Source organism: Balaenoptera borealis, assembly GCF_965194805.1.
Source record: "Balaenoptera borealis genome assembly, chromosome: 11".
NCBI lineage: Eukaryota > Metazoa > Chordata > Mammalia > Artiodactyla > Balaenopteridae > Balaenoptera > Balaenoptera borealis.
Window position 1 is genome coordinate 54,273,395 of NC_138868.1, and position 16,808 is coordinate 54,290,202.

The 16,808-nt window shown below is 49.3% G+C and overlaps 1 protein-coding gene across 1 annotated transcript in view; it reads right to left on the reverse strand.

Annotated features, from left to right (window-relative positions):
• Positions 1-16,808, reverse strand: part of MAP6 (microtubule associated protein 6) — an 86,523-nt gene that overhangs the window by 17,179 nt on the left and 52,536 nt on the right. The window contains exons 2-3 of the mRNA XM_082342237.1: positions 11,210-11,423; positions 8,912-9,108 (exon numbers count right to left, since the gene is read on the reverse strand). Of these exons, the coding sequence (XP_082198363.1) occupies positions 8,912-9,108; positions 11,210-11,423 (411 nt within the window). The remainder of the gene's footprint in view (positions 1-8,911; positions 9,109-11,209; positions 11,424-16,808) is intronic.

Sequence of the window (16,808 nt, forward strand, 5' to 3'; positions counted from 1 at the left end):
AAATAGACATTTCCCCACAGAAGATATACAGATTGCCAACAAACACATGAAAGGATGCTCAACATCACTAATCATTAGAGAAATGCAAATCAAAACTACAGTGAGGTATCACCTCACACCAGTCAGAATGGCCATCATCAAAAAATCTACAAACAATAAATGCTGGAGAGGGTGTGGAGAAAAGGGAACCCTCTTGCACTGTTGGTGGGAATGTAAATTGATACAGCCACTATGGAGAACAGTATGGAGGTTCCTTTAAAAACTAAAAATAGAACTACCATACGACCCAGCAATCCCACTACTGGGCAAATACCCTGAGAAAACCATAATTCAAAAAGAGTCATGTACCACAATGTTCATTGCAGCTCTATTTACAATAGCCAGGACATGGAAGCAACCTAAGTGGCCATCGACAGAAGAATGGATAAAGAAGATGTGGCACACATATACAATGGAATATTACTCAGCCATAAAAAGAAACGAAATTGAGTTATTCGTAGTGAGGTGGATGGACCTAGAGTTTGTCATACAGAGTGAAGTAAGTCAGAGAAAAACAAATACCATATGCTAACACATATATATGGAATATAAAAAAAACAAAAACGGTCATGAAGAACCTAGGGGCAGGATGGGAATAAAGACGCAGACCTACTAGAGAATGGACTTGAGAACATGGGGAGGGGTAAGGGTAAGCTGGGACAAAGTGAGAGAATGGCATGTACGTATATACACTACCAAACGTAAAACCGATAGTTAGTGGGAAGCAGCCGCATAGCACAGGGAAATCAGCTCGGTGCTTTGTGACCATCTAGAGGGGTGGGATAGGGAGGGTGGGAGGGAGGGAGACGCAAGAGGGAGAAGATATGGGGATATATATATATATGTATAGCTAATTCACTTTGTTATAAAGCAGATACTAACACACCATTGTAAAGCAATTATACTCCCATAAAGATGTTAAAAAAAAAAAAAAGTGAAGTGCTAGTCTAAGGCCGCCAGACAGTAATGGCTCAGTTCTTGTCTACCTGGGAACTTGCAAATCAATCTTTGTCCTTCCCCCCACCCCATCTAAAGCAAAGGATGGGATCTTGAGCCATTAATCAGAAATTGGTTTGGAGTGTCCAGAGGGGATCAATGAAAATGACCGTGTAATTGCAGAAATGGAATCTGCACCAGGAGGTTGATTGATAAGGTGCTCAGGGAGGAGGGGCTGGGGAAGGGCTGGGAAGGCGAGGGGGCAGCAAGAGCCAGTACTAGAGGAGCATCATCTCAAGCTGTTGCGTGGCTGAGAGAGTGGCTTTGCCATGTGTAGCTCCAGCCACCACCACTCCGTTGGGACTAAGGGTGGTAAGTAACTGGGAAGTGGTGGCCAGCAAACTACCCATAAAGTGAACTGTGACAAGGGCGTTCCACTTACAGTTCACAGAGGCCTTCGTATGCATCCTCAGGGGGCCCTCATAATAGTCCTCTGAATCACAAACAGGATTTTCTGTGATCAGACCTCTTACCACCTGCTACCCACACGCTGGAACCAAACAGATTCGGGTCACACTATATTCCTTGCTGACCGAACTCCTACCTTCTGAATTTGGGAGTCATATAGATCTGGGTAGTGGTTGATACTTGTATTCTTGTTATTTCTTTGAGGCTCAAAGAAAGTAAGAAACTCAGCCAAGGTTACACAGCTAGTAACTAGTAGAGCTTGGATTTAGAACCAGGCCTGCTGGCTCTAATTCCCAGCCCTTGTTGCTAAGATATGCCCCTGGAGGTGCCTCTGCCATCATGGAGTTAGCAGCTCTGCACTGGGCAGGGGCTAGGCTCAGCCAGCCTCTTAAGATTACCCTCTAACCACGAGTCTATGATTTTATGAAGTCAGGACTGTTTAGAAAAAGTGGCCACATGACGTAAAAAGGAGGCTGGCCCAGAGGCTGGCCATTATAAAAGCAGCGGTTGACTCCTCTGTGCTCAGCCGTTGCCATGACCTTTCTTGAAACCACCCCTGTCTTGTGAGCAGAGCCAGTTACTAGGCAGAATAAAGCCTTGCGGAGGCTCGGTGGTCTCTATGGAGACAGATGGTGAATATCATCATTCATTCATTCGCTCACTGTTCATTCAGCAAACACGTTAGAAGACATTATCTGTGGAAGACAATGGTCTGGAAGCTAGGGCTACAAAGATGAGCAGAAGGACAGGGTCCTCGCCCTGGGGGAGCATAGGCTAGTGGGGGGGGGGACACACACACATATGAGCAGATGACACAGTACGTGTGCTAAGTTCCACGATGAAGAACACACAGGGAGCATCTTACCCAGCCTGGGAGGTGCGGGAAAGGCTTCCTGGAGCTGTCCCCTGAGCGGAGTCTTGAAGGATGAGTTAGCCAGGTGGAGAAGCAGGAGAAGGGCAATCTGAGCAGGTGGGGCAGCGTGGGTAAAGCATGGAGGTGAGAAGCAGCATGGCGCGCTGAGCAGACATAAGCTTCTGCAGGCCGAGAGAGGAACCCACGGATGGTTTAAAGCAGGGCGTGACATGGTCAGAGCTGCGTGTTCTAAAGATCCCTCTGGCAGCTTAAACCAGTACCAGTGGCAGTAATTTGTGTATCTCAGCATCTGAAGCTCCCTTGGCCCCAGGTAAGATGTCCGGGTTGAAATAGATATATACAATACCAAATTAACAAGAGACTGAGGGCCACTTATATGAGGACAAGGGACAGAGAGTTAAGCTCGGTTCCACTGTTTGAAATAAAATGCACAAGACGGCGGTCTCTGATCCAACACCTCCAGTGTCAGGTTTGGGCACCTGTTTTATCTTGGTATCTCTAGTACCAAGTATATTTCTTATGAATGAAAACAGTTGGATCATTCTGTATTCAATAACCCAGTCAGTTAATTTAGCACCCAAAGGAGAAAACCTATATATTTGGCTGAGACAATCGGTCAATTCATTCAGGATGTTTGAGCTAGTTGTGTGTGAAAACCTGACCCAACTCTTACTTCCCCTCATTTGTATCTGATTCCCAAGATTTAAAGGGGATCCTAGGTTAGCCTGCAGTTTGCCCAAGCAGACAGGGCACCTCGAGGTGAGGATATAGCTTAGGAGTCCAACTTGTCTGAAACCTGACTCCCTTCAGGCCGGCCCCCTCCCTTGGGTGAAGGGGAGAAGCAGCCCAGGTGGAGCTGGCAGACACCCTCCTCTCTGAGCTTCCCTCTCCTGTCTGTCACCTGGTGCAAACACCTGTTCCACTACATCAGGAGGGCTCAGTGGGACTGCACAGAAAGAAAGGCTTCGTAAGCATTCGGTAGTTATAAATTCTTAGAATATTATTGCTTAGGTTTGTGGACTCAAGGTAATTCAGTAGCTGGGATTCTTTAAAAGTGTTCTTCTTGATCAGTGTTTGCCTCAATCAGCTTCATATATTGTCAGAGTAACTATCAGAAAGACAGAGAACACAGACCTTTCAAGTACTGTACAGGGAAGGCAGAGGGGCCTGCAATGAGCTCTATTTAGTGTCCACTATGGGTTCCCTATAGCCATCAAGTCACTTCATCCTCACTCCTCTCATATGAGGTGGGTATTAGTGTCCCCATTTTCAGAGGAGGACAGTCTGTGTTTAGTGAAAGACACAGACTGGCATAGCTGCCACCGACTTCCATCCACGAACCTGGTAAAGGCCTAAGGGCACCACCACTGTTAACCCGTATTCACATGCTAAGGAAGAAAATATGTAAGGATGGCAGCTCTGTTATTAGAGCTATTCTAGGGTGGTCTAGGTGTCATGAGGGTCGATGCATCAGTGGCAGTGGGATGGAGCGTTTTGGATCACGTGCCGGGTTCTGCACGAGGGGAAGCCGAGGAGGGTTGGTTCCATTGGTTTGAAACAGCTGCCTCTCCTGTCTCGGCTCAGCTGTCCCCGCCCTGTTGGCCTCAGGTGGGGCTGCTGTAGGGTCTCCCCTTAACTGTAGATGGTCCACGGTCTACATCCTGAAAGAAACTTTTTATACCTGGGGTCCTGAAAATGTAAACTGCTCTAAGCATTTTAGCAGGGAGAGGGCCTTGAAACCATGACGACACCTAGAGGGAGTCCGCACACAGAGGGCGTGCACTTGACACTCCCTGAATCTTTGGGAAGCAGGCTGTGCATTTTTAAACCCTAGTGGGAAAAAAAATATGAGGGAAGAACTTCACTAAGAACACAAACTTTATGGAAGGATTAAACTACGTTTATAACGAATGTAGCAGTGGGGACCTATTTTAAAACTAGAGGCTGGTTTTAACTTCGTTTGCTGTTTCAGGGACGTGATGATAGTAATGGGTGGAGATTTGCCTCCTGGGCTTGGGCAGCATCAGGGAGCACAGCGGACGCGAGGCTGAGGCTCCGGGTGAGCCTGACCACTGGGTGGTTCCCACCTTCCTGCTTCTCCGCTGCCCATTCTTGCCCTTCGATTCTGAGTGCGTCTCACCTTCTCCTCGGTTATTCTCAGTGTCTTCATACATGTGTGTTTTCTGTGTGTCTTCTCTCTTTGCCTCTCTTTCTACCTCTCCTGTCTTTTCATCTCTCTCAATCCCTAGTTTTGATCAAGCAATTCTTAACTGATCAAAAGAGAGCTAAATAATATACTTTTATGTATGTTTTATTATTGGACAGTATTTTGCATTTTCTGCCTCATACAAAAGCAGGCAGGTGGGTGGAATGCTTTCTGTTCATCTGGAAAACAAATATATAGTGTTTTTTTCCACATACATGATCCTTGATTATTCCTACCACGGCTCCTACTCAAAGCCCAGATTTTGAGAACCAGCAACAGAATGAGTCCCAGCCTAGAGCTCCTGGCCTAGAGCAAGAGAGGACCTGTGGCTGGTGCCCGGCTTGAGGGTGAGGGTGAGAAGCACAATGGTAGGAGCATGCGCAGGTGGGGTACAGCTGGGGATGTGAATGGAGACCCTGGTTAGTGACCTCCCCCCACCCCCCGACGGCACCAGGACGTCCACGGCACCCTGACCCTCCCAAGGACTGAGCTCACCTGGCATTGGGCTCCCACATCTCTGCTCCTGCAGCCCCTCTGCCTGGCATGACTGGCCGCCGCCCCCCGGCTCTGTTCACTTGGTCGCCACCTGCCCATCCACTGAGGTCCTCCCTGACCCACAGAATCTGCTAGAACAGACTCCTTCTTCATGTTTCACTGTGATTGGAGGTGGGGTCTCAGCCATCCTGGTTCTCTGCTCTAGGCACAATGCCTGGCCCATGAGAGGTATTCAATCAACACGCACTGGCAAAAGGAAGCGGGATCCCAAAGTATAGAATCTTTTGTCTCCCATTCCAGCAGAAGGATATCAAAGTGGGCACCCTCGGCCCTGGCTCTGAGGTGCCCACCCTTCTGCTCTCCTGCCTGTAGGCCTGCCCCTGCGTGCCCTGCATACCCACATGCCACCCACTCTCCAAGGTTCCCCCCCGTGAAGACTACAGATTCCCCACTCCCGGTGGGAAGAATCCTGTCCTCCATCTGAGCTCCCAGCTCCCTGGCCTGTCGTTACCTTGTTTGGACTCTCTTACGGCGGCTTCCACACCCCGGTGTTAGGCGCACACCCGACTGTCACGCCATCACCCACACAGTGAGCCAGCCCCTGAGCGTGGAGCCTCCACAGTGACCAGATTAAATAAGTGAAGGCATCTCTGCCATCTCTTGGGAGGAGAAAAACCAGAACAGACAGTCCTGCGGGTTGACGGGAAGAGGGTGGAGGTCGGGGGCCGGCCTCCCGCTGAGGCGAGGTGGTGCTGGCCACTCACCCCCAGCAACATGGGATCAGATCGTTACACTACCTTGTTGGCCACTGGGTCTCCTGGTCCATCGTCGCCTTTCCCAACACTTAGCTCTGACTGCTTGCCATTAGTATCTGAGAGGCAAGTATCTAAAAGAGTCAAGCTGCGTTATGGAGAACCCCAGAGAAACTGCAGGGCGCAGCTCAGCTCGTGGAGAGCGGCTCAGATGGCAAAAGTTGGTTCCTTCACCTACTCAGCTGGGCCTTACCAAGGAAATAAGATCAAGAAAGTGGTGTTCGTCTTTAGCATTTATTTATAATTGGAAAAACTGTTTGTTTGTTTTTCTGAGCAAGCACAGACCACAAGCACGTCACAATCAATTGGCTATACATGAATATTTTTGTCATTTTCTTACTAACAGCAGGAATGAAATAGCACCAAGAGAGGTGTGCGCTACGCATACATAGACAATCTGTGGTACGCAACAAAACCCAGGCCACAAAATCGTAATTAGACGCTTCCGGTCTGCCTTGAGAGAGGCAAAGGCATAATGGGAGCACCAGCGGATAACAAAAAGCTTTAAGGACCCAACGCACAGCTTTAGGGATCATCTTTGCAGGTGAGTGAAGCAGAAGGTGAGAAAGCTTCAGTCCTAGCTCTTTTGTCAGGGGAGTTCAGGGAACCACAGGGAAGTGTACAAAAATGGGGTGAACAGGCATTTGAAGCTTGGCCACCTTCAGAAAGGCAACACTAAAACACTGCTTGTGAAACTGAAATCAGTTCCAGTCAGTGCGTTTGGGATGCAGAACGAGACCGGCTGAGTTTTATTTGTAAACAGTAGAAATCAAAGGAGGTTTCTTGCCAGTGAAGTGACACATTCAAGAGTCAAAGCGAACTACCAACAGGGTTTTCTCAGTTGGAGGCACTAAAAAGATGGGGAGACTAAAGGCCTGAAAAGACATCCTATAGGTCATCTAAAGCGTCAGGTGGGGCAGGGAAGAAACTCAGTGCCTGGGGCCACAAGGTGGGTGGGAAACTCTACAATTTGGGCAACACAAACTTGAATCAGACACAGGGGTGAAGTCCTACGTATCCTGGTTGTGCTGTGGTGGAGACATTTATACACACTACCCACCACGGCTGGCCCCGTGTCGGGCACACAGGCATCCAATAAGCGAATGTTGAGTGAATGGTCCCCTGTGCGTCGTAAAGTTTGATTTAGTTGATCTGCAAAAAATAGATGACTATTCTACGGAGAAATCCAAATCGTGGCTAACATCAACATGTCTGACGAATGCCAGATCTCAAGAGAACGAACATACGTTGGCAGAGTCTCTGGACAAAGTTAAGGTCATGCTGACCGAGCTCTCAGCATGAGATTATTGTTAAGATCAGCTAGCAAACACCTGAATCAGTACTGAGATCTACTCTAGCCCTTTCCAGCGAGGCATCAAAATCTGTGATTCATAAACACTGAAACTCACTAACGTTTTCTACCTTCCTCGGTACTTCTTCCTCACAGTTCCTTCCCTGGGACAGAAAGGAAGATGGCAGAAAGGGCTGGCCAAGCGCTTCATTTCTGCAGGTTCTGTCCTCTTAGGAAATAGGGCCTGCATAGCACAGGCTCAATTAATTTGCAAGAGACTTCTCAATCAGCCCAAAGGTGACAAAATAAAATGGTGTAAATGGGGATTTTGCTGCCTGAATGGTCAGAAGATGAGAGAGCTTGTGGAGGCTCTATTTCCTCCAACTTGAAGGACCTAATGGGACTTTTGAGGTAGGGAACTGTGAGGACTTCACTCATTACCACTTTTATTACAAAAGGAAAGTACGCCTGAGCAGAGGCTGATGTCACACAACAGCCCAGCGATTTCAGAATGCCGGCGACAGGAAGCACCCTGGGGACATGAGAAATAAAGAGTACTGAGCAACCTACATGCCGCCACGGGGTTTGCAAATGTAATTTTTCTGGTAGGTATGTGGGGTCTTTCCACAACTCCCTGACTAATGCCTACAACACAACTCTAGCACAACTAAGGTGGCACTGCCACTGGCAGCTTTGGCCACACAGACACGAGACACACAATACAGGGAGAGCTGCTTTTATTCAGAAATGAGGTCAAAAATGCTTGCTAATCACACAGCAGGGAACTTTCCTCGTCTTAGGCTAAGTCATAGAAATTTCCCATAACCTGAAGTTCAGCATCTCCTGTCCTCTCCGAGGAACAGAGCAAGAAGAGTCCAGGCAGGAATAGTAAACATTGTCACAGTAGCCACTACATCTGCTTCCTGCTGTGTGTTTCTCAGAAGCCAGAAAGCCACATTCTAAATACACTATCCTTACACCTTGAACCTTCTTTCTGGTTCCTCTGTAACCAGTCACTTTGCAAAATCCACAGCACTGGATAGGCGGAGAGTTAACAGGAAAACAATCTTCTCATTTTTGTCATCTTCCTATGATGTCTGGAGTGTACCTACAGCACCTAACCTTTTTGCCCTGGCCTAGTTTTGGTCATCAGTGGCGCATCATTTACTTGGTATACAATTTAAAGCCCACTGATAGGAAATGAAATGCAGTCAAGTGTTTCTAACAGAAGAGTCTATGAAAAAATTACTTAAACTTAACAGACACAACTCATTTTATTGACACGAAGGCCAGAATTTTTTTATTTGCTTGTTAAATATTTCCACAAATTTTGTCAATTGCCGAAGCCCAGGTCAAGCTTCTAGAGCGCATGAATTTTGGAAAAGAACACTTTTACCGAAAGTTCAAAATTGATCACTGGCACAGACCCTGGGGAGGAACAGGAGGAGGACGCCCTACATTCATGTCTAAGCACCGCCAGGACGGTTCCCCTGTGGTCCCCGGGCCTCCCTCGGCGGGTATACTCTCCCCCGCCAGGAGGCACCGCCGGGCACACAGGCTCTGGCTGGTCCAGGGGCCCGTGGTGCAGACCTGGTCTAGAACTGCACGGGAGGCAGGCCGCCCAGTCTCTGAAACAGGATCCGTCTGTTCAAAGAAACCAAAGAGCTCCTAGGACACTCAGGACCCAGGCAGATGGGAAGCCTCTAATCAATTTTGTGGCCTTTTTTGTTGGTTAGTGAAAAAGAAAAAAGAAAAAGGAGAGAAGAAGCAAGGGAAGAGCAGTGCATTACTCTTTAGCCTCAGCCAGCTTATTGTTCATCTCTGCGCTCTGCTCCTTGTCAGCAGGCGGGGCAGCGCTGGCGCCCTCCGCGCTCTTTTTCTTGGTGGCCCGGCCCAACACCACCTGCTTGTCTTTGGCCTTCCTCAGGGGCTTATGGCTCGCGGAGGTCTTTTTTGGTTTGGAACTCTGGAGACTAGGTTTCTCCACCTGCACGGAGAGACAGACAGACAGACGGCGAACAGAAACACAGAAGGGGAGGGAGTAGGAGGGCGAATTTAGAGAGAAGACGTGATTAGTGAAAGGATAACAGTTAACAGCACAGGACTCTGAGGAGCATGGCATGTAAAGCCTCTTCAGTGACGCTAGGCCATCCGGCGTCTCCCCTCTGAAGCCCCCGCTCAGCCGTTCCGGCCGCCCTCTCGCTGGCCACACTGGCCCCCGCTGCCAGCCCTCGCCCCGGGCCACGCCAGGTGGGCTGTGTTTTTTGAGGCGCTCCCTGCTTCCCCTCCCCGCGGGAGGGCTGTACCTCACCATCCTGCTCAACTCAGGCAGGCACGTGAGTGGCTTTAGGCAATGAAATGTGAGCAGAGGTGACGGGTCACCTCCAGACAGAAGATCAAGAGTCACAGCCTGTGCTTCCCAATGTGCCCCTTTCCTCTGCCACAGAGAGGCTGCTCCTCACCCTGAATTCCAGACGAAAGAGGTGCCGACGAAGAGAGCTGCAGCCCACCCACGGTGGACCCGTACTGGTAAGAAATAAACCTCTGCTGATGGAAGACACTGAGATTCTGGGCGGTTTACTACCGCAGCAGGAGCCGGCCTTTCCTGCTTCTGAGCTCCTGTGGACAAACGTCCTCACTGAGAGGCTTGGGCAGGCAGTCTCGCCCAGTGAGGCCTTCAGCACTGTCCAGCCATCCCCTCCTCCCCTCTGGCTGGCTCCCCACACGGACTTCCCCAGAGCTGCTGTTCAAGCCCACTTCACTCTCCCCAAGCTACCTCCTGCTAGTTCTGCCCCCTCATTCCTGGAAGATGGTCTTTCCTTCTCTTTCTCAAGAACTCTGGGCCACTGGGTATGATCCCTCAATATGCCATCCTCCTCCCACCCACCTCTGGATTTACTTTCCCCAATCTTCCCTCCCTCCTCTACTTGAATCTTCTCTTGTCCAAAGTCAACCCCATGTCCTGGGTCCCACTTCATCTGTGGAAGGTGGGCAGAGATGATGTTGGGCCTCACAGGCTGGGTCATCCACTCAATGAAGTCTAGGGGTTTTCAGTCACCCCTGACCTGTAAATAAGGTAACCGATCGTCCTGGTTTGCCCAGGACTGAGGGCTTTCATGGAATATGGAATTTTCAACGCTTCATCTGGAGTAGTCCAGGCAAACTGGGTTGGGTAGTTGCCTTACCTGTAAACCAGTCCTGGGCCAAAGAGGAGACTCCACTTGACTGCAAGACTTTAAGGCAAAGCAGAGCAAAGGCTCTTAGGTTTTCAGACTTTTACTGCTATTATAGAGAGGAGAGCTGATATTTGCACAATTCCGTATGGCTTGACATCATAGAATAAGCTATGGCATGTATGATTCCTGCCCCAGCAGCGGAGTCTCCAACATTATTCTCCCTCTCATGAATGCATATTGCGATGCAAATAAGGCAAAGCCCTGTTGTCATTGGAAAATCCCTGAATCCATTGTAACTTACTTAGAAATGAAAATCATTCACAAACTGTTTATTATAGTACCAAGTTACTTGGAACACATCTTGAAGCTGATGTGACAGGTGTATTGTGACAGACTGAGAATTGTTGCTGGCTGGAGGGAAAGGATAACAAAAGGCAGGTGATTTTTAGGGATTTGGGTGGTCAAGAAGTGTCCAGTGATTGGAGCTGAGGATGAGGCAGGGGCTGGGTGGGAAAGGAGTCAGGCAAGGAAACCTCCAAGGCTGGGTCAGCACTTCAGGGGCAAAAGCACAGTTATTTTAAGACAAGGGGATTTAGGGCTCATGTGAGATTTTCTGCGATTTTTGGGGAGGGTTTCTCAAAATCAGAAGCTAGTTCTCTGGAAACCTACCAGTCTTTAAGCTGTTTTCATTTTAGGTAATGTTCCTTTAAAAATTCACTTTGAATTTAGCAAAGGTCCCGGGTAAGAAGCCCCTCTGTCTCTGTGTGCTGTGAAGGAAAGGAGGGGCTTTAAAGAAGCCCTTGGGGGCGGGGCCAGAGTTGGCAGTACCCCCTTCCCCGCCCCCCAATCTCTGCTGCAGTTAACCCCTCCATGCCGGACAGTGCTGATGGGTCCCCAGAAGTTCAGTCTCACCTTTGGCGGTTCCTTGAAGGGCTCACTGTAGAGGCTGCGTATTCTTCTGCGATCAATGAACTTATTGTCAGCTGGGGTTGGCTTATTGGCCTCCCCTTTGAACTGGGAGCTGTAGCTGGTCTCATGAGCCATCTTATCATCTGGCGGCTTGTACTGGGGCTTGGCTTTTATGGGTTTCACAGGCTTGATGTCAGTCCATGCTCTGAATTCATTCCTGCAAATCAAAGAAAGCCTAAGTGATACGATACATCGTATATCCAGAAGCAGTGCTCTCGCACAGGGCGGCCAGCACAGCAGGTTCTCAGTTAGTGCCTGTCGTGCTGACTGATGTGTGGCTGAAGAGTGAACTCACTCTCCTCCTGCGTAAGGGTAAGTGTTCCTTCCTGCCTGGTCAAGGCAGGTTGTGACAACAGCAGCAGTACTTCAGAGAAAGAGCGCGGGCTCCCAGCTCCCACTGTGTGACCATGGACAGGCAGTTCTCATCTTTAGGCCTCATTTTCACAATACCTAAAATGAGGCTGAAAAAACTCAACCCATTCAGTCATTTATGAGTTCAACACGTATGACCGAATGCTGCTGTGTGTGCGGTTAGAGAGCTGTGACTGTTAAATGAGACAATGTGTTGGACGTTGTGCCTGGTACGTTGTGGCCAAACGAAAAAGTGCCAGTTCTGATTGAGTTATTTGTAGTGAGGTGGATGGACCTAGAGACTGTCATATAGGGTGAAGTAAGTCAGAAAGAGAAAAACCAATACCATATGCTAACACATATATATGGAATCTAAAAAAAAAAAAAGGTTCTGAAGAACCTAGGGGCAGGACAGGAATAAAGACACAGACGTAGAGAATGGACTTGAGGACATGGGGAGGGGGAAGGGTAAGCTGGGACGAAGTGAGAGAGTAGCATGGACATATATACACTACCAAATGTAAAATAGATAGCTAGTGGGAAGCAGCTGCATAGCACAGGGAGATCAGCTCGGTGCTTTGTGACCACCTAGAGGGGTGGGATAGGGAGGGTGGGAGGGAGACGCAAGAGGGAGGAGATATGGGGATATATGTATATGTATAACTGATTCACTTTGTTATACAGCAGAAACTAACACACCACTATAAAGCAAATATACTCCGATAAAGATGTTAAAAAAAAAAAAGAACTCTACAAAAAAACACAACAACTAACCATCAAAAAATAAATAAATGCCAGTTCTGTTCCTTCCTTTGTCATGATGAAGATGCTTTGTAACCCTGAATCTTTAAAGTTAATACTTCTCTTCAATAGCAGAGGGCTTGCTTCTTGTGCTACCTGAACCTTAACAATCTCAATCACTTTAGATGAAAATCCTTATGAAATGTCTAAATGCCTGCAGATCATAAATAAGCAAAATGTACTGAACACAACCGGATGTCACCATGGGGACTTGTGTTGGGATACATGATGTGTAAGAGAGTCCTGGTGGGTTTGGTGTGAATGGCTATTGGTCCTTACCCTAAATGATCCCTATTTGGTGTTTTTTGAGTCAGTGTGTCAGTTTGCTTGTTCATAGCAATCTCTCTCCTGGTTTCTAATCAGCCATATCTGATCTGTTACAGGACTGGAGAGTAGATGGTGACAGTGTTCAAAACAGGGTAAAATAAATGTCGCTGCTGATGTAGGCCACAGGGTCCATCCTATTTGTTGAGTGCAAGACATTCAATACATAAGCTTTGTGGCTCTGAGGTCTTTATCAGGTCTTCCCTCATTTGGGGCCATGAGAAGCTGTGTTGTGGGAAAGGAAGAGCCAGTGTACGAATATCTGTGGAGTTAGGCTCTCCAGCACCCTCTCTCATCCTCATGGTAACTCCCTCCTTCAGGGCTCAGACATGAGTACCACAAACAACAGGCCATAGGGGACGGTAGAGAGAGCTCAGGCTGCCAAGGAGACACACGAATTCTAGCCCTAGCTCTGCCTCTAGGTAGATGCTGAACAGGTCTCTCCCCTCTCTGAGCCTTAGTTTCCTCATCTGTCAAAAAAAGAATTGACCAGACAATGTCCTTATAATGTCCTTCAGGCTCTGAGGGTCTCTGAGTTGATAAAGCTGGTTTGGTAACACTAAGCCATATCCTGGTCATTTGAGCTCCTGAGGGGCACTGGCTCACGTGTGAGCAGACTGACCACAGTTTCTTAAGAGATCCTCCCGAAGCTTTAGACTTGCCTTTCCAGTGCAGTTGGACCTCCTTCTAAATGCCCCACCAACTCAAACTCAGCATCCCTAGAACCAGATCATCTTGTCTCCCCTGCCAAGTTGTCTTCTCCTCTTGGATTCCCTCACTGCTCCATTGCACTCATTCATTCATTCATTTATTCATTCGTTTATAAAACATTTACTGAGTGCTTAAGGTCTGCCTGGCAGGATGAACTCAAGGTGTGGGAGAGGGAGGGACTGGAGTTTACTCCAGGACTATAAGATAGGCTCCATGAAGGAGGAGGGAGTGGGGAGCACAGGGGAGGAGCTCCTGCACCAGCCCAGGAGTTGGGGGGTGGGTTCTGGAAGGAGTCACGAAGGTTGACAGGGGGCTGGCCGAACGTGGCAGGGCGGGTTTCCAGGCAGAATGGGGGACATACAAAGAGGCTCACGAGAGGTCCGGCCCCCCAGGAGGACCTGCGGGCAGCTCGGGCGGCTGGGTTGAAGCTTGGTGGGGAAGGACAGGAGAGGCTGGGCAGGTCATGAAGGTCCTGCCAGCCACACCAAGGGGATGGTCTGGAGTGTAACAAGGAGTTGCCACGGATGCATGTGGCCAGATTCTTCCTGGGGAAGAGAACTTTGGTAGCAGTGTGAATGGGGACAGAGGGGGAGGGGTGGAGTGGGAGGCCAGAAGGGATGTGCAGTGAGCCGGGAGGAAAGCGGAGGCCTGAACCAGGATCGTGGCAGTGGGGACGGAACACGGCACTGAGTCGAGGGAAATGGGCGGGACTCGAACATGGCTGAGCTGAGGGATGCCAGGCTTGGAGAGATATTTGGGTTTGTGGGTGGGGACACTACCCCCTGAGCCGGGGAACCTGGGAAGAGAGGGGGTTTGGGAGGAGGGTTGAGACCCTCCTGATTCTGTTAATGGCAGCCACCCACTCGGCTTCAAGGTTGCTTTTTGATCCTCTCCTCCCCTCCTCCCCTCCTCCCCCCCCACCCCCTGGCTTCGCCTCTGTAGCCTCAACCAGTTACCATGACCCGACTTCTGAGCCATTTTTGCTCTACACACAGACCCAGTGCTGGCCTGGGTTGCCTCTGGGGCTCGGGCCACATTACCTGCCTGAGGCGCCAGGACTCCCTTCCTTCCTCCCACCCTCGGGCCCTGATACTTGGCCTGCATCTCCCAGTAGCCAAAGCAGTAACAACCTGCCTCCCAAAATACGATGGCAGAAACCTGGATTCTCTGCTCCCACCCCTGCCTGCCTGCCTGCTTGCAGAATGAGGGCTGAGATAGGTATACACTGGCCCTAAGCACTGATTCTGGGTCATTTCTTCCAGGCCAGCTTCTGCAGCTTTCTCTCTCTCTCTGCAGCGGCCCCTGTGGGTTGGCAAGTGTCTCTCTGTGAGCATTATCCATGGGACGTGTCCTTGTGGGGACAGTTTGGTCACCCTGGTCTTGAACAACTTTGGTACATCATCTTCACGTGGGATGTGTTAATGAGTCCCATAATAATTTCACTGTACTTAAAACAGGCTGTTAGGTTTAAACCCAAATTCTATTACCTAGAACTTTCTTTGAACTCTCCACAAAACCTTCCCCAGCCACATGGAACAATTAATCATATGTCATAAAAAAATTATGTACCATTCATTAGTCACCTCTTATAAGCTGGAAGGTTGTTTTTCTTTTGTATATTCTCTATAATCCTTACAACAACTTTGAAAGGAAGCAGTATTATTTCCCTTTTATGAAAGAGGGTCACCAAGGCTCAGAGAGGTTAAGCGGCTTGCATAAGGCCACGCAGCTGGCAAAGAGCAGAGCTGATTCTCAGCCCAGGTCAGTCAGGCTCCACAGCCCACATCCTTCCCACTGCACTCGGACAACGTGCTGGAGCTGCAGCGTGCTGGCGGCCCTCACCGGAGGTGCTTGTGCAAGCTCTGGCCTGCTGTCTGCAATGCTGTGGAGGGTTTATACGACACAGACTGGACAGAGAATACCTGAGCTCCCCAGCCCTGAGATGCTCCTCCCAGAGCAGTATGGACCACACTCTCAGGTCAGTCATGTCCAGTTCCTTTTGCCACGAGTTCATGGTCCCCTGTAACCATCAACTTCCCTTTCTGTGCAATCAGATTTCAGCTTGATCATTCATTCATTCATTTGTTTGGCATTTGCCAAACTCCAGCCATGGCCATGGCATGTGGCCCACAGAGAGGAGGAAGCCAAGGTTGAGGTCTCTACAGTTTAGTGAGTCAGGGTCTGTCCATGTGTGACCCTAAGAAAAGGCAGAATGAAGCAAATGGGACAGAGCTCAGAAGGATAGAGGGGAAAGGATGCTTTATTCTGAGGGGTGAAGTGGGGAAGGCGGCACTGAAGGATGCAGATAGAGAAGTGGGTGGGGGGAATCAGGCAGCGGTGAGGTATTTGGGGCAGGTTCACAGAGCAGCTGAACCGCTCAGGGAGCTGGAGGGTGGGGCTCTTGGAGGGATGGCAAGGTGACCGGGTGGGCAGGAGCTAGGAGCAGGCTGTACAGAGCCTGGAATGCCATGCCTGGATGCTAGTGGGAGGCCTGGGGAGCCGCTGAACACTTCTGAGCGAGGCAGCTCTATTCCTATTCCTCCACTGACGGTGTCCTCCTCCTCTCAGACTGTCCCAATTTTAGTTATTCTTCAAGGCCCAGCTCAGGGCTCTCCTCTTCCAGGAAGCCCTCCTGGATTACTCAGCCCAAAGTCTCCCAGTTCTTGGCTCCTGGACCCTCTACTGTACTATCCAACTTTGTGGTTACCTAGCAGTTTCACATTCTTTAATTCTTTCATGAGTCCGTTTGTCTCTCTCGAGGGATAAGATATATAACAGAAAATTCATGACAGAACTCTCCTTCAAGTCCAATCTCATTTGCGTGGCTGCAGAGGGATATCCTTTAACTTACCCTGTGTCAGACTACAGGTTAGGGGCCTGGCTGGGCGAGGACCTCAGTCCCCACCTGCCCGCCAGGGCCCTTCCCTCCCCCTGGGCCATCATTCAGAGCCACACTCCATATCTTTCCTACATTCCTCTCAGGATTGAAGGGTTTGGCATTCAGTAGGCATTTACTAGAAACAGCTGTTATTTGATTTCCTTTCTGGTCAGCAACTGGCCCTCCTCCTGAGCCCTTCCTGCCTGCCCAGATGGTGCAGCGCTTGCTCCTTGGAGGCAAGAGAACATCTTATGCTTCTATCCGGTGCCCATCATGCTGAAATGATGATGGTCTCAAACTTGTCTCCTGCCTTAGCCAGAGGCCCTTTTCACCAGGAACTGAGCTCTGTTTATCTGTGTTTCCCTGCTGCCCTGAATAGCATAGAGCAAAACATCCAAGAAACATTTGGAGAATCAAAGAAAATCAAGGGTTCTGTTCTACTACAGAGACTTGTGAAGGCTGCTCAAGCATGGAAGG